Source organism: Triturus cristatus, chromosome 5_2 (genome assembly GCF_964204655.1).
Source record: "Triturus cristatus chromosome 5_2, aTriCri1.1, whole genome shotgun sequence".
In the NCBI taxonomy this organism is placed as follows: Eukaryota; Metazoa; Chordata; class Amphibia; order Caudata; family Salamandridae; genus Triturus; species Triturus cristatus.
The window spans coordinates 775,796,627-775,820,170 of NC_140588.1; the positions used below are offsets into that span (position 1 = coordinate 775,796,627).

The window sequence follows — 23,544 nt, forward strand, 5'->3', positions numbered from 1 at the left end:
TTTGTATGTTCCAATTACCCCAGTGGGCCTCACAGGTGAGTAAAGTATCCTGTGCATGCTGGGATGTGTAGTACAAGCTCCAGTGTCATCGAGAATGCCTTTTTAAATATTATTACCCTTAGTAGGTCCTGCGCTGCCACACACACTAGATAATTGTTTTTCAACCCTCTGGTGGGCCTCTGCAAAGTTAAGATTGTCAGATGATTTCTGCCGGTCTGTTTTCCCAATCGGACTCGAGACAGTTCTGTGTCCGGGGCCTCTCTGATTTACGAGTGGTGCATCCTCACGGCTGGAGCGCCGTTAATTAATGTCAAACAATCCCTCCTCGGTTTAAGGAGCACTCTAAAACAGACGTAGTATCAGCTTCATCCAGCATTCTTTAATTCAGAGCATATTTACAAGCCTTACGCGTTTCGAAGTGAAAACTTCTTGATCACAGGCACAATGTGAGGCTTTGCAGGATTCAAAGGCATTTGTCCCAGCAGGCTTTTGTATGTTCCAATTACCCCAGTGGGCCTCACAGGTGAGTAAAGTATCCTGTGCATGCTGGGATGTGTAGTACAAGCTCCAGTGTCATCGAGAATGCCTTTTTAAATATTATTACCCTTAGTAGGTCCTGCGCTGCCACACACACTAGATAATTGTTTTTCAACCCTCTGGTGGGCCTCTGCAAAGTTAAGATTGTCAGATGATTTCTGCCGGTCTGTTTTCCCAATCGGACTCGAGACAGTTCTGTGTCCGGGGCCTCTCTGATTTACGAGTGGTGCATCCTCACGGCTGGAGCGCCGTTAATTAATGTCAAACAATCCCTCCTCGGTTTAAGGAGCACTCTAAAACAGACGTAGTATCAGCTTCATCCAGCATTCTTTAATTCAGAGCATATTTACAAGCCTTACGCGTTTCGAAGTGAAAACTTCTTGATCACAGGCACAATGTGAGGCTTTGCAGGATTCAAAGGCATTTGTCCCAGCAGGCTTTTGTATGTTCCAATTACCCCAGTGGGCCTCACAGGTGAGTAAAGTATCCTGTGCATGCTGGGATGTGTAGTACAAGCTCCAGTGTCATCGAGAATGCCTTTTTAAATATTATTACCCTTAGTAGGTCCTGCGCTGCCACACACACTAGATAATTGTTTTTCAACCCTCTGGTGGGCCTCTGCAAAGTTAAGATTGTCAGATGATTTCTGCCGGTCTGTTTTCCCAATCGGACTCGAGACAGTTCTGTGTCCGGGGCCTCTCTGATTTACGAGTGGTGCATCCTCACGGCTGGAGCGCCGTTAATTAATGTCAAACAATCCCTCCTCGGTTTAAGGAGCACTCTAAAACAGACGTAGTATCAGCTTCATCCAGCATTCTTTAATTCAGAGCATATTTACAAGCCTTACGCGTTTCGAAGTGAAAACTTCTTGATCACAGGCACAATGTGAGGCTTTGCAGGATTCAAAGGCATTTGTCCCAGCAGGCTTTTGTATGTTCCAATTACCCCAGTGGGCCTCACAGGTGAGTAAAGTATCCTGTGCATGCTGGGATGTGTAGTACAAGCTCCAGTGTCATCGAGAATGCCTTTTTAAATATTATTACCCTTAGTAGGTCCTGCGCTGCCACACACACTAGATAATTGTTTTTCAACCCTCTGGTGGGCCTCTGCAAAGTTAAGATTGTCAGATGATTTCTGCCGGTCTGTTTTCCCAATCGGACTCGAGACAGTTCTGTGTCCGGGGCCTCTCTGATTTACGAGTGGTGCATCCTCACGGCTGGAGCGCCGTTAATTAATGTCAAACAATCCCTCCTCGGTTTAAGGAGCACTCTAAAACAGACGTAGTATCAGCTTCATCCAGCATTCTTTAATTCAGAGCATATTTACAAGCCTTACGCGTTTCGAAGTGAAAACTTCTTGATCACAGGCACAATGTGAGGCTTTGCAGGATTCAAAGGCATTTGTCCCAGCAGGCTTTTGTATGTTCCAATTACCCCAGTGGGCCTCACAGGTGAGTAAAGTATCCTGTGCATGCTGGGATGTGTAGTACAAGCTCCAGTGTCATCGAGAATGCCTTTTTAAATATTATTACCCTTAGTAGGTCCTGCGCTGCCACACACACTAGATAATTGTTTTTCAACCCTCTGGTGGGCCTCTGCAAAGTTAAGATTGTCAGATGATTTCTGCCGGTCTGTTTTCCCAATCGGACTCGAGACAGTTCTGTGTCCGGGGCCTCTCTGATTTACGAGTGGTGCATCCTCACGGCTGGAGCGCCGTTAATTAATGTCAAACAATCCCTCCTCGGTTTAAGGAGCACTCTAAAACAGACGTAGTATCAGCTTCATCCAGCATTCTTTAATTCAGAGCATATTTACAAGCCTTACGCGTTTCGAAGTGAAAACTTCTTGATCACAGGCACAATGTGAGGCTTTGCAGGATTCAAAGGCATTTGTCCCAGCAGGCTTTTGTATGTTCCAATTACCCCAGTGGGCCTCACAGGTGAGTAAAGTATCCTGTGCATGCTGGGATGTGTAGTACAAGCTCCAGTGTCATCGAGAATGCCTTTTTAAATATTATTACCCTTAGTAGGTCCTGCGCTGCCACACACACTAGATAATTGTTTTTCAACCCTCTGGTGGGCCTCTGCAAAGTTAAGATTGTCAGATGATTTCTGCCGGTCTGTTTTCCCAATCGGACTCGAGACAGTTCTGTGTCCGGGGCCTCTCTGATTTACGAGTGGTGCATCCTCACGGCTGGAGCGCCGTTAATTAATGTCAAACAATCCCTCCTCGGTTTAAGGAGCACTCTAAAACAGACGTAGTATCAGCTTCATCCAGCATTCTTTAATTCAGAGCATATTTACAAGCCTTACGCGTTTCGAAGTGAAAACTTCTTGACAATCTTAACTTTGCAGAGGCCCACCAGAGGGTTGAAAAACAATTATCTAGTGTGTGTGGCAGCGCAGGACCTACTAAGGGTAATAATATTTAAAAAGGCATTCTCGATGACACTGGAGCTTGTACTACACATCCCAGCATGCACAGGATACTTTACTCACCTGTGAGGCCCACTGGGGTAATTGGAACATACAAAAGCCTGCTGGGACAAATGCCTTTGAATCCTGCAAAGCCTCACATTGTGCCTGTGATCAAGAAGTTTTCACTTCGAAACGCGTAAGGCTTGTAAATATGCTCTGAATTAAAGAATGCTGGATGAAGCTGATACTACGTCTGTTTTAGAGTGCTCCTTAAACCGAGGAGGGATTGTTTGACATTAATTAACGGCGCTCCAGCCGTGAGGATGCACCACTCGTAAATCAGAGAGGCCCCGGACACAGAACTGTCTCGAGTCCGATTGGGAAAACAGACCGGCAGAAATCATCTGACAATCTTAACTTTGCAGAGGCCCACCAGAGGGTTGAAAAACAATTATCTAGTGTGTGTGGCAGCGCAGGACCTACTAAGGGTAATAATATTTAAAAAGGCATTCTCGATGACACTGGAGCTTGTACTACACATCCCAGCATGCACAGGATACTTTACTCACCTGTGAGGCCCACTGGGGTAATTGGAACATACAAAAGCCTGCTGGGACAAATGCCTTTGAATCCTGCAAAGCCTCACATTGTGCCTGTGATCAAGAAGTTTTCACTTCGAAACGCGTAAGGCTTGTAAATATGCTCTGAATTAAAGAATGCTGGATGAAGCTGATACTACGTCTGTTTTAGAGTGCTCCTTAAACCGAGGAGGGATTGTTTGACATTAATTAACGGCGCTCCAGCCGTGAGGATGCACCACTCGTAAATCAGAGAGGCCCCGGACACAGAACTGTCTCGAGTCCGATTGGGAAAACAGACCGGCAGAAATCATCTGACAATCTTAACTTTGCAGAGGCCCACCAGAGGGTTGAAAAACAATTATCTAGTGTGTGTGGCAGCGCAGGACCTACTAAGGGTAATAATATTTAAAAAGGCATTCTCGATGACACTGGAGCTTGTACTACACATCCCAGCATGCACAGGATACTTTACTCACCTGTGAGGCCCACTGGGGTAATTGGAACATACAAAAGCCTGCTGGGACAAATGCCTTTGAATCCTGCAAAGCCTCACATTGTGCCTGTGATCAAGAAGTTTTCACTTCGAAACGCGTAAGGCTTGTAAATATGCTCTGAATTAAAGAATGCTGGATGAAGCTGATACTACGTCTGTTTTAGAGTGCTCCTTAAACCGAGGAGGGATTGTTTGACATTAATTAACGGCGCTCCAGCCGTGAGGATGCACCACTCGTAAATCAGAGAGGCCCCGGACACAGAACTGTCTCGAGTCCGATTGGGAAAACAGACCGGCAGAAATCATCTGACAATCTTAACTTTGCAGAGGCCCACCAGAGGGTTGAAAAACAATTATCTAGTGTGTGTGGCAGCGCAGGACCTACTAAGGGTAATAATATTTAAAAAGGCATTCTCGATGACACTGGAGCTTGTACTACACATCCCAGCATGCACAGGATACTTTACTCACCTGTGAGGCCCACTGGGGTAATTGGAACATACAAAAGCCTGCTGGGACAAATGCCTTTGAATCCTGCAAAGCCTCACATTGTGCCTGTGATCAAGAAGTTTTCACTTCGAAACGCGTAAGGCTTGTAAATATGCTCTGAATTAAAGAATGCTGGATGAAGCTGATACTACGTCTGTTTTAGAGTGCTCCTTAAACCGAGGAGGGATTGTTTGACATTAATTAACGGCGCTCCAGCCGTGAGGATGCACCACTCGTAAATCAGAGAGGCCCCGGACACAGAACTGTCTCGAGTCCGATTGGGAAAACAGACCGGCAGAAATCATCTGACAATCTTAACTTTGCAGAGGCCCACCAGAGGGTTGAAAAACAATTATCTAGTGTGTGTGGCAGCGCAGGACCTACTAAGGGTAATAATATTTAAAAAGGCATTCTCGATGACACTGGAGCTTGTACTACACATCCCAGCATGCACAGGATACTTTACTCACCTGTGAGGCCCACTGGGGTAATTGGAACATACAAAAGCCTGCTGGGACAAATGCCTTTGAATCCTGCAAAGCCTCACATTGTGCCTGTGATCAAGAAGTTTTCACTTCGAAACGCGTAAGGCTTGTAAATATGCTCTGAATTAAAGAATGCTGGATGAAGCTGATACTACGTCTGTTTTAGAGTGCTCCTTAAACCGAGGAGGGATTGTTTGACATATATATATATATATATATGCCACGAAGAGATCCTTTTGCTTGAAAGAACCGGAGGGACACCATGGGGTACTTCAAACAGGGGATTTATTTCAAAGAGCATGGGCATGACGCGTTTCGGACATTGCCTTTCTCAAATGCCCGCTCCTCCCCCATCAACCACAGTTCCGTTTAAATTCCTCCAGTCAGTCCGCCATTGGTGGCTCCCCTGATAGGCCTGTTAAAAGTCACACACCGACCTGCAATCCCAGCAGTAAACCGCAAGTCCCAGCAGGCTCTCTCACCGCATGCTAAGCAAGTGACTTCAGCCGGCAATGTCTGTAAAACAAAACCATCAGGATAACATTAAGAACGCTGTTCAGGGCTGTGGTAGTCGAAGCAGTTTAAAACAAATACTCCTCCTGAGTCCCCAAAATGCCTCAAACCACACTGATCTGCTTCTTGGGTGGGCTGGAAAAAGCGGATACAGTGATCCAGATTCCTTCGTGGAGTCACGAACTGCAGTTAACAGCGGCACAGATACCGCGGGTGGGTGTGGTGGGTCAGAGCCTATCCATTACCATGAATACAAAGAAAGTACCGAAGCTGCCCAGGAGTGACTCTGTGTCGCGAATTCCGCTGAAAATTTTAAAAGAATGAAGAGCGGGCTCCCATGCTTCATTTTAATGTGGCAACGGGGTGGGCCAGGCCCCAGGGGCAATGTGCTTTATATTTGCGGGGGCCCGCGGGGGACTCCGCTGCCCCGGGGACCGCCACCTCCCTGAGGCTATAGTAATTAAATGCGAGGGGCACGCGGTCCTACACAGTCCTGGGGCCCGCCACCATCCCGGGGCTATGAAAATAAAGGCGTGGGGGGTCCCAACACCCCCACGCTGCCACGGGGACCACCACCTCCCAGGAGCTAAATTAATTAAGGGCAGGGGAGCCTCGCAGCCCCACCCAAGCCCTGGGGACCGCCACCACCCTGGGGCTGAAATCAATAATTAGTGTGGGGGGGCTTCAGCCCCCCCAAACTGCCCCATGGACCACCACCTCCCCGGGGCACTTTGTAATGAAATGCGGGGTCCGTTACAGACCCCCGGGCACCGGGGACCACCACCTCTCTGGGGCTTAAAATGTTTGGTGGGGCCACGCGGCCCCCCTACTGGAGCCCTTGATGGCCCTGGGGACCGCCACCCCTCAGGGCCGGCTCCTGCAGTGTCACCCCGGGACACTGCTGTTTGCTGTGGCAGGGTGGGAGCCGTGCAGCTCCCGCTCTGCCATAGCAAACTCCGCTTTGCTTCATTGAAGCGAGAGCAGGGAAACCTGCTCTCGCTTCAATGAAGCAAAGCAGGATTGCTTTTCCACAAGGGGAGCTGCATTACATCATTCATGACATGGTCAGTGACATCACTAATGACATCACTGATGACATCTCAAATGACGTCACTGATGACATCACTGATGACATCATCCAGTGACTGTGTGTTTGTTTAAAGTTTAAGTATGTTTTATATATATACCAAGGTGTATTGAAGAATGAGTGGGTGTATAAGTGTCTGGATGGAGGATTTAGTAGGTGCGTGGCTGACTATTTAAGTGAGTGATTAAATGTTTCTCACTGAATGTATGGGTTAGTGACTAAACTGTGTGAAATGTCTGTATCAGTCTGTCTGTTGTTGTATAAGCTGCTGCATGGGTTGGTCAGTAGCTACATGAGTGTCTATATGGGTTATCGATTGATTGCCTGAGTATTTGTATGGGTGCCTGAGTGTGTGTGTGTGGGTGGGAGGTGTGTGACTCTGTGCATAGATGTTTGAGTGGTTGATCCACTGGGTGTATGGGTTCAAGCGTGCATGTGGAAACAGCTGTATGGTTGGGCGAGTGTGTGTATGGGTGTGTTGGTGAGTAAATGGATGTCTCAGCGGTACATGTCCAAGTAACTACATATGTAAAAGGCAGTGAATGTGAGAGTTAGAGTATATAAATGACTATATGTGAGAGTCAGTGATTGTGAGAGTGGCTGTATGGATGAGTGTGTACTTGTATCAGTGATTGTATACAAGAGTAAGTATGCGTTTGTTTCTGTATGAATACGTGATGTGGTGTGTGTATGACTGTATACATGAGTAAATGGAAGTGTGATTGATTTTTTTGCATGACTGACTAGGTGTGTGAGTAGCTCTGGATGAGTGGTGGTGTTTGAGTGTCTGTATAGGTATATGAGTGCATATGATAGTGTTGTACTGATGAGTGACTGCATGTATGAGTGATTGCATGGGTGAATGAGTAGATGTGTGTGTAGACCTAGGAATCAGTGAGTGTGTATGTAGTAATTGGTATTGGTGTGTCAATGGTTTTGAAAATGGTAGTCTGTATTTTACAGTGGGTGTATCAAAGGTTATATTAGGGTGTGAGGAGGTGCATTAGATTTTTACGTGGATAATGTCATCAGTGAAATCATTTGGGATGTCATCAGAGATGTCATCAGTGATGTCATTGTCCATGCCCACTGGGGCAGGTAATTGAAATCACCCACAAGGCCGTGAGAAAAGGCACGCCCACTGGGACAGGTGATCGAAATCAAAAGCCGTGCTCTCAGCTACATTTCCAGTCATTCAGCAAGAAACGCCACTGAAGAAAGGTTTACCCCTGAAACGCGTCTGGCGCAGATGTATTGAACTTTGCTGTCCTTGTTGGGTCCTGCTGGCAGGCTGTCTTCCATTAAAAGTGAGCGAAATTTACCCTTCGTGTGGCTCTACTTCAAATGGGTTTCCTGTGATGGTGTATGTAAAAGGCGGCCCTTACCCGGTCGCGAAGAGGAGCCCACCGCGTATCGCGGGTCTTTTGACAGCACCAGGAAGGCGCGTCTACAGTGAGAACGAAGGTGAGCTGGAGCCCTTGCAGGGAGGGAGCCAGTTTGACGCTCCGGTTGTCAGCCACAAAGCGGGGCAGGTCCCGCCCTGGACATTTGTTTAACAAGTTGCAATAGAGACTGAGAGAGTGCACCCACTGGGGATCATTATAGAGCACTACATCACCCATAAGGCCGTGAGAAAAGGCACGCCCACTGGGGCAGGTAATTGAAATCACCCACAAGGCCGTGAGAAAAGGCACGCCCACTGGGACAGGTGATCGAAATCAAAAGCCGTGCTCTCAGCTACATTTCCAGTCATTCAGCAAGAAACGCCACTGAAGAAAGGTTTACCCCTGAAACGCGTCTGGCGCAGATGTATTGAACTTTTCTGTCCTTGTTGGGTCCTGCTGGCAGGCTGTCTTCCATTAAAAGTGAGCGAAATTTACCCTTCGTGTGGCTCTACTTCAAATGGGTTTCCTGTGATGGTGTATGTAAAAGGCGGCCCTTACCCGGTCGCGAAGAGGAGCCCACCGCGTATCGCGGGTCTTTTGACAGCACCAGGAAGGCGCGTCTACAGTGAGAACGAAGGTGAGCTGGAGCCCTTGCAGGGAGGGAGCCAGTTTGACGCTCCGGTTGTCAGCCACAAAGCGGGGCAGGTCCCGCCCTGGACATTTGTTTAACAAGTTGCAATAGAGACTGAGAGAGTGCACCCACTGGGGATCATTATAGAGCACTACATCACCCATAAGGCCGTGAGAAAAGGCACGCCCACTGGGGCAGGTAATTGAAATCACCCACAAGGCCGTGAGAAAAGGCACGCCCACTGGGACAGGTGATCGAAATCAAAAGCCGTGCTCTCAGCTACATTTCCAGTCATTCAGCAAGAAACGCCACTGAAGGTTTACCCCTGAAACGCGTCTGGCGCAGATGTATTGAACTTTGCTGTCCTTGTTGGGTCCTGCTGGCAGGCTGTCTTCCATTAAAAGTGAGCGAAATTTACCCTTCATGTGGCTCTACTTCAAATGGGTTTCCTGTGATGGTGTATATATATATATATATATATATATATATATATATATATATGATTTGTAATATCTACAAAACCCAAAAATTGCACAATAGGATGGAAACTTACCCGGAATGTATATTTATAGCACACATTCATTTCAGTGCAATTAGCATAAAAACAAAGCTTTTTCTTTTCAAAAATAGACAGGCTTATTGAGAAGAACAGCTGTAATACACAACAATTGTATTGTAGTAATAGGAAAACATAATGTAGTTGTGTACTTAAGAATAAAGGTTGTAAATTAATTTGCTTTCTTAAAGTAACATAATAGCAATAAGAGATCAAAGTTTATTGAAGCAACTGTCAGCAGTCAGCGCTAACAATGAGTGCTGATTGCAATTAGAATATTCAGCTGTAATGAACAGATAGTTGAGTAATCAATTAACATTATTTATGCTCAGAGGTCTTTAAAAGTACTGGTTCGGTGTTACTCTAGTAATAGGGCCTCATTGATTAGATTGCTCAGGTTTTGCTTAGCTTTCACAAGTACAGTGCTAATCCAGCAAGCAGAAATGGCCAAGTTCAGAAATGTGTTAAGCTTATCCCACAATGTTGATCGAAATTGTTTAAATGCTCTGGTTTTGCTTTGTCACTCATGAATACATTACAAGTTAAACAATGATCCATGGTCTATTATCGTGCAGTTTCCACACAATTTCTAAAATGTTTGACGGATCCCTGTGAAAAAGAATTTTTATGCCACTGCATTTTGTGCAGTAAAAGCAAATGCACCTCTACATATATAGAAGTGTATATCACATTGTATGATTTGTCTGTTTTATCTAATGGTGCCTAGTGGTTTTATAACTCGCATTTAATGGCAACAGAATTTTGTGAAATATTTTCCATATGTTACAGAGATTACTTCAGTGCCATGATATGCAACATTCAAAAACATAAGCAAAGTACATTAAATTCACATTAACATGCACGGTTTGGCTGCACTCAGCAAAGCTGCATTCCACGCACTCAGTAATGAGTAATATATCTAAAAGAAATTAGTAAAATTCAACAGTTATAGTTATTTCAGGTAACTATAATCCACGCTCGCCATGCACAGTGTTGTTGTCATGATGTCAGTTCAGTTGTCATCAGTAATATTGTAAATAATGTCACAGGACGTGTCATGAGTGTTGTAATATGCGAGATTACAAGCAGTGCATAGCAAGGGTGTGAGTTATAGTTACTTAAAATAACTATAACCTCTGAATTTCAGTTTTTTATTTAGTTTATGTTAAGTTTAAACGGGTATTTTCACTTAGCCATAACTTCACTTTAACCTTTATTTTTCAATCAATAGCTGATTGTTTTTATGCAACGTAAGACAGTATTACCATAGCTAACTATAATGTCACTTTATCTTGTTTTTTTCTTTGAATTTCTAGGTCTTTTCTTAATGTAAAGTAATATTTTATAACCATATGTAAGCCAACTTCCTGCAGCCAGCCAACCTCCCCCACCCTTTGCTAAAGACATGTCCTGCATAGGATTCGCTGCAGGGCCATGCCTCCAACCTTGTGGTCAGCCAACCGCCACACTGCACAAAACGCTCAAGCCCAGGCCCTTTGAAAAAGAAAGACATCTTTCAGGTGAGGCAGTCCCACAAACTTGGACGGAAGCTACAGTAGCTTTAATATTAAAACCTAATAAGGACCCTCAGGTCGTTGAGTCCTATCGGCCAATGTCGCTGCTGAATACTGACTATAAGATCTTTGCGGGAGTGTTGGCCGCGAGATTGGCTAAAGTCATCAAATCAGTGGTACACGGCGATCAGAGGGGCTTTATCCCGGGTAGGCAGCTGAATGAACTTACGTTTCAGGCTATTGCTGCTATAGACGTCGCTACTAATGAGAAATCTCCTCTGACCATTGTGGCTATCGATGCCGCAAAGGCTTTCGATCAAGTTAATTGGTATTATCTGTGGGAAACATTATCCGCATTTGGTATGCCAATGAACTTTATAGCCTCGATTCGATCTTTATATATTTGTCCCAAAGCTAAAATCCTTGTAAATGGCCACCTTACAGATTGGATACAAATATCTCGCGGTACTAGACAGGGATGTCCTCTCTCTCCCCTTTTGTTTAATTTATATATTGAACCTTTTGTTATTCAGCTGAGAGCGGACCCTGCTTTTAAACCCTTTAATATTGCGAACTTAGAGCTGAAATTTGCTCTCTATGCTGATGATCTTTTAATGTTTACTTTAAATCCTGAAGAGGCTATCCCTAGACTTTTTGATCGGGCAGAAGACTTTGGGGTGATCTCTGGCTACAAAATAAATAGAGAAAAGACCGAGATTATGCAGTGGAACCAGGTTAAGGAGTATTCGGGTGTTAAACCAAAGATGAGATACCTGGGAATTCACTTAGTTCAAGATATTAATCAGTTATCTAAAATAAATCTGGATAGAGTCTATAAGGAGGTCTGTCACCTCCTACAACGCTGGTCTGGTCTTCCGCTTAATATATTCGGTAGAGTGAATCTTATAAAAATGGTCATTCTACCAAAAATCACTTACTTATTTAATTCTATTCCGTTAACTTTGAACCCGAAAGACATGGCTAAAATACAGGGGAAAATAGGTTCATTTATATGGAACACCAAGTCATCGAGAATATCGTGGAAGAAATTGAGGAGGAAATTAAAACTAGGGGGTCTTGCCCTGCCAGATATACTCGTTTTTTGCCACTCGTTCCAATTAAAAAACTTTAGACTAATGGCTGATAAGACAGATACTTCTATTTTAGGTTGTCTGTTTCAGCCATTGTTACATGATATACCCCAAGGTCAGGAATATTTTCTGTTCGAATTCGGGGATCCCAGGTTTTATAAAAAAGTCAGACTAAAGATTTTAACAGCAGCTCAAAAAAATTGGGTATTTTTCAGGAAAAAGTTGGGAATTTCCTACTATGCTCCCCAGGCCCCGATCTGGGACTCCCCAGGGACTCCTGAGTGTCTAAAGGACCAGCTAGCTCGCCATTTGAGGTTGGCCGGTATAACACACTGGAGACACCTACTAAAGGATACACAGCTTATTGATTGGGATTCTCTTTTTAGATTGACTGGGGGAACACTTACCAGGTTTAAGTATTATCAATTATCGGGTTGGTGGGCATCTCTGGTATGGACGCCCTGTTCACCTAATTCAAAGTTTGATTTAGTCACTAGGAAGGGGACATGGAAAAGAGAGTTAGCCTTTTGGTATTGGGCCATGATGGAGGTAGAAGGAGTGGCAGAGGCCGAACTTACAAAAATATGGGGTGAGGAGGTTGATTTAGATCATAATAATCTTCAGGAATTATGGGTGGATTTCTTTTCAATGTTGCACACTGTGGTTAAATCAGCTCCACTTAAAAGGAATCATTTGTTTACCCTGTATAGAGTATACATTTCACCTAAGAAATTAGCAAGAATCATGAATTTAGAACATCGATGCCCACGTTGTAGGTTCCTCGCCGCTGACGATCTACACATGTTTGTAGATTGTCCACTGCTTGTGAATTATTGGGCTAGAATAGGTGAATTTATCGCGGCAGTATTGAATATACAATTTACAATCACTCCAAGGATAATCTTGTTTGGGCTAGCTAAGGAATACCGGCTTGGTGACATGGCGTCTAAATTTATTTTTTATGTAATGATATTGGCCAGGCGAGAAATATGCAGGGCTTGGAAAAACGAGAAAGCACCTACTTTCCCAGAATGCTTGAAACATATTATCTTTGTAAGTGAGTCTGATATTGCTTGTGATCCCTCAAGTGGCGTAAAGACTTGGGCAGCTCTGGTGGCTTGGCGGAACAAATAAAGGTATTACGATGATTTCACCTGGGCACTGTTGGGGCTCAATCTCCAATATCGCTAAGGGGCCTCTCAGTGAGACTGGGTTGGAGTGGACGGAGCAAACAGTAAAATGCTAGTGGGGTTAGACCCTTCTCTTTCTCCCCTGGGGCTTTAAACATCGGAACCGGAACATACATATTGGGGGGAGAGGGGCAGGGGCTCCCCATCTAGAATGCCCTTTTTCATCTATTGGCATATGAGGAATACAAAAAAAAACAACTCAGTAATGAGTAATATATCTAAAAGAAATTAGTAAAATTCAACAGTTATAGTTATTTCAGGTAACTATAATTCATGCTCGCCATGCACAGTGTTGTTGTCATGATGTCAGTTCAGTTGTCATCAGTAATATTGTGAATAATGTCACAGGACGTGTCATGAGTGTTGTAATATGCGAGATTACAAGCAGTGCATAGCAAGGGTGTGAGTTATAGTTACTTAAAATAACTATAACCACTGAATTTCAGTTGTTTTTTTAGTTTATAATGTTAAGTTTAAACGGGTATTTTCACTTAGCTATAACTTCACTTTAACCTTTATTTTTCAATCAATAGCTGATTGTTTTTATGCAACGTAAGACAGTATTACCATAGCTAACTATAATGTCACTTTATCTTGTTTTTTTCTTTGAATTTCTAGGTCTTTTCTTAATGTAAAGTAATATTTTATAACCATATGTAAGCCAACTTCCTGCAGCCAGCCAACCTCCCCCACCCTTTGCTAAAGACGTGTCCTGCGTAGGATTCGCTGCAGGGCCATACATCCAACCCTGTGGTCAGCCAACCGCCACACTGCACAAAACGCTCAAGCCCAGCCCCTTTGAAAAAGAAAATTCTGATCCCAAGCCTCTTGCCTTAGGCGGCACGGCACTACAACCGACTACGCAGGCTCGTGCAAAACACTCACAGGATCACAAAATCTCAAAAAAATGTTATCTTTTAAAATTTGGTCCCATGTGTGTCCTTTTGGGAAACCCCACAAATTCCACTAGCTCCAGGGATCAGGGTACCACTACCCCACCCACTTATAACTTATTGTTTGAATTTTCAGGGCATGTGAACCGAATACCCCTGAAAAGGCGGCCACAACATTTCTCTTTATGTTGTGGCCAGCCAATCAGAGAGCAAACTCCCACTGGAATTCGCTGGAGCCTTTAGTTCCCATGGAAGCAATGTGGCTTGTATGGAAATAAAACCTTGACCAATCAGATCACTCTATTATTTGAAGTTGCGTGACCACAGGACTCTCCCTGCTGCCTTGACCCCAACCATCCAGCTATACAACATTTTTGTACCTTAATTTCTCACAAACACTGAACTGACATACACCGAATCACAAAAAGCATGCTTCCAGGACCAAGATCTAGTTTTCTGCCAAATTTGGTGTAATTTACTTCAGCCGTTTGTATGGTATCACTGTCCAATTTACCTATGGAAAATGCATGAGGTAATTGTGTTTAGGGTCCCACCTTTTTTTCTTGGTTCCTGCTTGATGGATCGCCCTGAAACTTTCCAGGAAGGAGCTGAGGTGAATTAACTTTTATTTTTGGAATGCTTTGTGAAAATGTGTCAAACAATGCCAAAGTTATTAGCAAACCAAAAAAATGCTCCTCTTAACACATTGCATCTGTCCACGGTCTTTCTCATTGCCCAGCAGCAGTCCTTCTTTACTTCAAGGAGCTCTGGAGCTCTGAGCTTCTTAAGGTACAAAGGTTGACATATGATCTGGCTCAAAGGTCCAGCTGTTATCCAGAGTCAATGGCAACTATGCCAGGTAAACCAGCCGGTCATGTTTTGTGAAGCACATAAATGATTGAAAAAAGCAACTACATTAGGCAGTAATTTTGAGAAGGAAGTAGACCAATGAAAAACGTTGTTAAGAAGTGGGTAAGGCTTTTGTGTATTGAGAGAATTTATGTTATTTGGGGACAGTTTGACAATATTGTCAAGGGAGATACTGTTTGACCTTAGGAATGCAGAGTGGCAGAGGGAGGAGAACATCAGCTTGACACCTGGATTGTGATCATTCAAATGAAAAGATAGTGATATCCACTTTTGCTAAAATTTATTAAATAAATGAATAGTCTAATATATGTTGAATGTGATACATTATATCCTTCACATGTCCAACTGCAAGTAGGCCAGCAAGAGGCAATAGCAGAAATAGTAGTCTGTGGTTAGACTAAGAGTGCAGATGCAGAGTTAGATGTCAAGCCAGATTTACACACAGATATCTGCTGAAACCAAATAACCATTCTAGGTATCCTAGACATGACAAAAGGAACAGTCCAGTTTCATGTTCTATTTCATTGTAACAAGAATGTAGGTTAAGTACTATTGACGTGAGGATCAAAACACGCAGAAGGAATTCCACAGATCTTAGAAGGGTAAGACTTAGGTGATGAAAATCGGTCTTGCCATGCTACGTTTTGCACTTTAAGCAAGAAAATAAATAAAGACTTGCTCAACAGCTGTATTTATGGACTGGATAAAATCTATATTTGTGAGTATTGGGGAAAGGGTGTGTACAGATATCATAGCATAGCAATTGAAGGAGTTTTAGGATGAGCTACCAAATGCTGATCAATGGCAAATGAAAAATTCCATAGTCAAACAAGACTCTAAAATAATGTATATGTTTTTGATTTAGGTAGACTTCAGGAGCTTGTGGGACCTAGTCAAATTTTAAGATGTGCATTTGCTCTAGATGTTGCCTACTATCGGGTTTTCGAGTAGGTAACAGCTTTTTTCTTCTTTGTATACTTTAGGTAACTGCATTTCCCTCGGAGGTCAAAGACCTGACTAAGAGGATCCGCACAGTCATTATGGCGACAGCTCAAATGAAAGAACATGAGAAGGATCCGGAGATGCTGATTGATCTTCAGTACAGCCTGGCAAAGTCCTATGCCACCACGCCAGAGCTCAGAAAAACCTGGCTCGACAGCATGGCGAAGATCCACATCAAAAATGGGGATTTTTCAGAGGTGACCACCAATCTTCAAATGAGAGAGTGCCCCCAAAGTGCAGCAGGATATGCTTTTTACTTAACGGGTATCTATGTTTTCCTTCCAGGCGGCAATGTGCTACATCCATGTATCAGCCCTTGTTGCTGAATTCCTCTACAGAAAAAGTAAGTCTCAAGAAGTCTCTAGTAGCATAAGGTGAGAAAATACTTTTTATTTGTGGCAGCAGCCACATAACACCATTTAATCAACATGGCTTGTGCCCTCATGTTGCATTATTTATCTTTTACTTTCTTAACCCCTCTGCTTGGTTTGTGGATGTCTTTGTTTATGTTTCTGGTGTGAACTGAGTTACAATTTGCTGAGTATCACAACTGCAGTAGGATGTTATCCTGTAAATAAGAAATGCATTTGATATCAAGTGTGCCACCAGCCTACTAAAGCTGGTGGCACACTTGATATCAAAGTGGAATTGTAATTGTACTTCTCAGATCTCAGGCAACCCCACACAATACCTTTATGCTTAGACTGACCTACTCTGAAATGTTGATTTTAATTGTTGCGTCAGAAGCATTTGCATAAATACTGGATTAAAAATCCTATAGTTTGCTGCTGGAATATAACTGAAAAAATAAATAAACATGTTTTTCACTTCTGTGATCATGCTCAGGTTGTTTATGTCCGACACAGGTCTCCAAAGCCCCGGTGAAGTGGACTCTGGAGACCCCATTGTTCAGGGCTCTATTGACCTAAAAGAGGTACTGGAGGTGCAGAAGAGATTTCCATGTACCTTCATTCTTACATTTTGGGTAGTTTTCAAATTTTTGTAGCATTCATAATAAATCCTTGGGGTACAATTGGAAATGTATGAGAGTGGTAGATTGCCGGGGGCATTCTCAAGCGTGAGTTTAGCCATTTCAAATTTCCTGCAGGTACCTAATTCTGCATGTGTAAATGAGGCGCAAATGTTCATCAGCACATGTAACTTTTTTGTATCCACAGGGAATATATATTCCTATGGATACACTTCTTCATCAAACCTCAATGAAACATGGGTGCGTTTCTCCCTCTTCAAAAACACTCACCACTGCCTTTCACAAGTGTAAATTAGCGTGGAATTGCATCGTGGAAAAATAACTTGGATCTAAATCATGAATACTCTGTAAACTAATCATTACCACCAAACTCTAGTCTGAGAATCACAATAATGGGATTTATGTTATATGCTGTGTCTGTGCGCCTGAATGGAACCCAAGTGCTCAAAATCCTTTGTGAACCTGACCCTGTGCTTTTGCCCTAGCGACTATCACAGTAATATTAGGTGGATGTGAGCCGAACCCGCAGAAGTGCTAAAATCAAGCCGGCTGTCGCGATTCCTTAACACATATTGACTTGAGTTGAGTCGAGATGGAAATATTGTCCCGAAGGCCTAAGTTCGGCTCGTACATGAGGGGTTTAGAGGTGGCCAGAGAGATATCTGATTTCTTCACCAGAACTTCGAGTATTGCATCCAAATTTAGTTGGAATTTTCTGTCTAGGAGACAGCATTCTCTATCTGACTCTCAGATGTTCTTTGCTCACGTAGTCGTATCTGTTTCACAGACCAACATTAAGTAAAATCCATCTTTATTGTGCTATGTCCTACATTGCTTTTCTGTTTTTAAATTGATTAGCTCAAACACTCTCTCCGGTTTCCCTGTTTGAGATCGGAACCTGGTTTTGAACATGACTATACGTGTTAGAGGGCACTAACCTGAACGTTGATTGTTCACCAGATATGTCGGGAATGTAAACCAGTTTTCAGTTTGACAGGTCTTCATGATTCATATAACCCAACGAGAAAAGCTTGCTTTTTTTCTCATTGCTGTTTCTGATACTACATTACACATCATTCTCGGCATTTTCCACACAAATGACAGGTATATGGTTGCCACAACCCTAAAGCATCAAGTGTTACCTGGTGCTATGGTACATGATGGTAGCTATTTGCGCTCCTAAAACACCATAAATATGTCCTCATTTGTAGGGTGACAGGCCACAGCACACCTTGAGATCCAAGGCAAGGTTGCAGCCATATTGTTACCTCGCCGAAAGCTCTACCCTTCTTGTTCTTGCTTATAGTAAAAGATAGTAAAGTTCTCCATATGACCTGTCGGCGCTGAGTGTATTTGCCCAACGATTAACAACAGTTACATTCATGTGAACACGCTGTGTTACTTCCTCTCTGGGTTCACCAGTGGAAGGTCTGGTTGGCAGTGCTGTCGGGTAAGACGATTCTGTGTTACATGAGGACTTTAGCTCTCCTGAACCAATAAACCAAACAGGAGATGACTCGGTTTCATTCCTGCACTGTGAACATCTTTGTTTGCTATAGTAGGTCACACTGTCCTGGTGTGTGCCCAGCGCGTACATTTAATGATGCGCGGCGGCGCAGAGTGGGGCACTGTGCCCTATCATAATGTGGTCCCAGGAAGTGAACGTTTCTTCTGCCTGCCATGGTTACTAATATCAGGAAGGCATCAACACCTTTCCCTTAGGAGAGCATGGAAAGGAAACAGAACGAAAGGAAGCAAGCTACAGGGCCTTTCACCTATGCACAAGGCTGTACTGGACACGACTGGCAATGGGCAGGCATTATATGTTTAGGAGAATATGGTTTCATCTCGCTGCTTTAGACAGTAAACATGTTATGTTGTTATGTATCCACTGCAGGCAGCTAACCATAGGGAATTGACAAACATTAATGTGGGAGAAGGTCATGGAGATTGTGACAGTAAGTTTGAGGAACTGACCCAAAAAACAGAAAAGACCTCTCCAGAAACCTTCAAGTGAAAAATACATCAATTAGCAGTGGAATTGGCATGGGGCGTTGATGATAGTCTGCCGCCATGCACAAGAAACAGTTTTGGCATGGATTAGGGGAAGGGCACAGGGTAGGGGATAGGGAGTTGTAATAAGATAAACATACCTCCTTGCCTCCGTTATCTCTTCTCGTCATACCTCCTTGTCTTTGCTCTGCTCCGGCCGGAAGCAGGAAACACCAAGGCTCCCCAAAACCAATCACAATGCTGCAGTGCAGCGTTGTGATTGGTCTGAACGCTTTGGTTCAGCTCTCAGACAGGGACTGGGAGCCCGCGCACGTTCTCCACCCAGGCTGTAATCAGGGCCGGACTGGGAACTGAAAGCAGCCCTGGCAAATTTAGCCAGACCAGCCCCCGTTTGGCGCATAGCGAGTGAGTGTAACGAGCGAGCCGACCAGTACTAGGGGTATTTGGGGAAATTCTCCCCCCAAGAAAAAGACAGACCAAAATGGTGCATTTTACAGCACATTTTTCATTACAAAATTAATTGTATTAACTTTCAAAACACAGTAAATAGTAGATGATGACCTTAAAGAGCACTAGGTTACCGAGTCATATGTACCCATAGATATTCTTACAGAGAGCACCAAAAATAGACACAAGAGTAGTGAATCAGAGAGTACTAAGTATAAGTGAGACCAGCCCCATATGGTGTATAGTGAGCAAGCGCAGTGATTGACCACTGCTAGGGGTAGTTTGGGGGGTTCTCCCCCCAAGAAAATTAATTTGGGAGACAGAAAGGCCAAAACAATTCATTTTCCAACACATTTTTCATCACATGTTTAATTGTATTAACTTTTAAAGCATAGTAAATGACGACCTAATGGAGTACCAGGATACCCAGTCAAAACAGTCATGCAAGCACTTTAGCACTGGTTAGCAGTGGTAAAGTGCGCAGATCCCTAAGAGCCAACAAAAATAGCTTCCGAAAACAGGAGGAGTGAAGGCAATAATTGTTTAGGAGTGACCCCGCCAAGAGCGCTAGGTCCAATGTTACTGATGTGTGTTCCAATTCTTTTTTTAGTTTAAGGCCATCACTAGGGTGGAAAGGAGGTGCTGCCAAAGACGATGTCACCCTCCCCCTCCCCGTCCCACCGTTGATGATCGTATACAACTTTCCTCTAAGGCTACATAAAAAGAGCCATCTGTAGAGCCAGACATTGTGGCCTGATTCTGCGCCAGAAAACCCTTTACTCCTTGGAGATGCAGGGGCTCTAAGAAGGGCTGAAAATACAACAAAGCCTCATTAACAAGTAAATGGTATTTTAAAGACCTGTGAAGTACTCAGGTGCAGCTGCAATAAGCTGGGGTAGTCCTGTCCCAGTACCCACCTGAAACTGGCACACCTCTCTGTCTCAGTAGAGAGGCTGGTGCTGAATGAACACTGACTGGACGTCTTTGTCTCCTTGCACAGCAAGTATGATGTTAACTGTTAATAGTGTATTATTCCGAAATCTCCACACCCTCGGGCCTTAGGGCTTTCAATGTGGCTGCTTTGACTCCTTACCAGCTTCCGACTTATAAAAGTGCTTAGAGTCATTCAGTTTTCGGTGCATACTTTACAGAAAGTGCCATATAGGACATTGATTATTTTAAGAAATATATCCTACCTCACTTACAGATAGAAGGACACAAAAGAGAAGTTTGCAATGATTTTGAATTGTTCACACAAAAATAATGCCTAGAAGCCAAAATATGAATTTAAATAGGTTTTCCTTGAAAAAGCTAAACAAATATTGCGATTATACTTTCAGCACGCCTGTGCAGTTGAATCCAATGTGCTATTCTGTTCAATTAATGAACTTTTACAGGGTGGTTAGCTCTTAGTAAATCATGAGCCAAGCACACTACTTCACCATACTCGGGTAATATTACTCCATATTAAATCATTGTAAGAGTGCTATATCACAGCCGGCAAAGTCTTTGCACTTTTAAATCAATCAATGGCTTTGTGAGTGGGGCTTGCAGTGTTTACTGGTGGTAGGTGACTGTGGGTGAAAGCAGGTGATTTCCACAAGTGACAAACTGTGGAATTTAGGGCAAGCACTGTGGCCTCCTGTTTCAAAGTTCTTATCATTCTACACTAAGAATCCTCAAAAGGGTGTGTAGCTCGCAGTAGGACGCCTGTTGTGAATCTGTACATTTACAACTACTTGTGGAGAGCTCCTCACGTAAGGTGCACGTTAAGCACACTCGATAAAAAACAATATTGTGCCTAATTAAAACTGCAGTTGCTGCAAAAGTTGTTAAAGACAGGTGCGCTAAAACACAGAGGATCTTACATAACATACCCCTCTCAACATCATCAAACCAGTTTATTGAGAAACAACAGCCATGCCATTAAATCTTCCTTGCAAATAATAAAATTCAGTTGAAAAAATAGTAGTACAAATGAGTAAAAATTGAAACTTTTTAAAAGTGCATTACTTGAAATACTGATTTCCCCCCCACAAATGTTTCAACAAGGAGCATAGAAAAAGAATATATATATTTTACACCAAGAGATCAGGCTGTCGTGCACCAAATTTACAGAGAAATAGGTGTGACGCACTTTCTTCTAATTACGTTATACCAAATCCTGAGGAATGATGTTTTGTGGTTGTTCAAAATGGACTTTCGAATCGCAAGTTAAGCATCCAATTCTGTTCGCCAAGGTCTGCATCATTAGCAAAATTGGTTCCATATTGTATCTTAGTTTGATGATGGCTTTTAGCATCATCCACTTTTAGACGCCCTCTTCAATCAAAATGTTGGGAACGCAATCATCTGTAAGGGTTTCTAAGACCATCGCAAGGGACATTTCCCTCTTTTATTAAATATATACCTCTCCTTGTTTCTAAGCACTTCAGATGTTAACAGATATAGTTATTGACCAGAATCACACTGTTTTTTTTGATCCAGTGGGGAAGCCGGGATTCGAATCCAGCGCCAATGTCCATGACAAAATCTCTAGGCCACATCTCCCAAAACCACTTACCAGTGAAATGCATGAAGTCATCGTGGAGTCTTTCGGCCGGGAAAATTGGAAATAACTTTTTTTTGCTGTGGGCTGCATCTCCGATGTTCCGTTGTTTCACACCACCAGCGGCGGGCGAACTTGGTGAGGGGGCGCAGATCATTTGTCATGAGTGGTGGGGGCATGGGCGTGGTGCCGAAATTGTACACGGCCTGCGCACACCCTGCGCACACACACTATTAAATTCACCCACAGTAGTCCACAAATTACCTGACCTGACTCTGTATCCAACACATCACTTTGGCTGTGCAGCGCTTCTTCGACACGGATCCACGCAACACTCAGCAACCAGGATTTAGGGTGCTTTGTTCAACAGGCCTAACTGGGTCCCTGTAGCCAGCCCATGCTCCATCGCTGTCAGCCTGAACTTGTGACTTTGTCATTGCCTGGCGCCACCATATTTTCCCAGTTGGTGCTCTCTGCTTTTTGGAGCTATATTCACTAAAAGCGGTCAATAGCTCCGGCTTTATTAATTGTGTTTTTGTGATTGTGGTCTTGTTTTATTTGTTAAATAAAGCTAAATTTTTCTAACCTGGTGGGGGAATCTTTTTCTGTGGTGTTTACTAGGGGGTTCAGCACAGGTTAATTTGGGGTTTGCTTGTACCTTACCCTAACTATGACTGTGGTTTCTGCTTGACCAGGTCTCACACCCTAGTTAACCAGTAACCCTGTTTCTAGCAGTTATATTGAAACAAGTATAATTTGTGTTGTTTTATATTGAGATACAACTTACCAATAAGTATTGTTTTCCTCCTTAGAGTTGTTTCCCAGTGGATGTTCTACTTTTAAGAGAATTACCCCCAACATAGATGAGGAAGCTGCTATGAAGGAGGACACTGGAATGATGGATGTCTACTATAGTGAGGTGGGATTGTTGAGGGTTTACTTCTCAGTTTATCCATACATAGAAAATTGTTTATTGCATAGATATACACTCCCATTAACACCCACACACAAAATCTTGCAATCCGTGAAGGTCATGAGTCTAATTTGTTTCAGGTTATAAAAATGCATGTATGGGGTAATGAAATAACATATAGAACAATATTAATTTGCCTTAAAGTGGAAAAAAAGAAAGCATAAATTTTAGAACTACGGTAAGCAGCTGAATTGAAAGATATGTTGAGGGAAGTCATCAATAGTATCTCTCAAAAAATGGCAGAACTGATACACCGCATATTGACTGTTTTAATGTATTACATGGATGATAGTTACACTTAAATACATTCATGTTGCAAAATATCTCAAACAGTTTGAGAGTGTTATCTGTTTTTCATTCCAATTAAGCTTGTTTGCATATTCTGGTCATTTTGCCAAATATGGATTTCTGGGGTAGTCTGGATGGCAAAGGTTAGCTATTGGTATTGTAAGCTTCGTATTGCCACTGTGTTCACAACGTTACTTCATTTTTACTTTTAACCTAGTGTCAGACTTAAACTAATTATATGGACATTATTTGAAATAATTGTTGAAATTGCACTTAAGTAGAGCCATAGCCACTGTCATCGGACAAGGCTGTTCATGAAATACCTAGGACATCATATGCACCTTTAGCAGCACTGCGTTTAGCTATCCAAATGTAGGAAGGCATAGATATTCACATGTTTAATGCTATTGTGTGGTTTCTTTTTTGTCCTTGTATCTGAAAGAAACACGTTAGTTATAGATTCCTTACCTTAGAATTACCCCCAGGCATGAGGCTGGATCCGGAAAGTTATTTTTTCGTCAGCAGTACCTCTGCATGGTGGAAGGTGGCAT

General features: G+C 43.2%; 1 protein-coding gene across 3 annotated transcripts in view; it reads left to right on the forward strand.

Annotated features, from left to right (window-relative positions):
- Positions 1 to 23,544, forward strand: part of DOCK11 (dedicator of cytokinesis 11) — a 1,169,031-nt gene that overhangs the window by 910,667 nt on the left and 234,820 nt on the right. For all 3 annotated transcript variants that reach the window (XM_085607886.1, XM_085607887.1, XM_085607888.1), the window contains 3 exons: positions 15,715 to 15,930; positions 16,019 to 16,076; positions 22,545 to 22,651. In XM_085607886.1, coding sequence (XP_085464012.1) covers positions 15,715 to 15,930; positions 16,019 to 16,076; positions 22,545 to 22,651 — 381 coding nt within the window. The remainder of the gene's footprint in view (positions 1 to 15,714; positions 15,931 to 16,018; positions 16,077 to 22,544; positions 22,652 to 23,544) is intronic.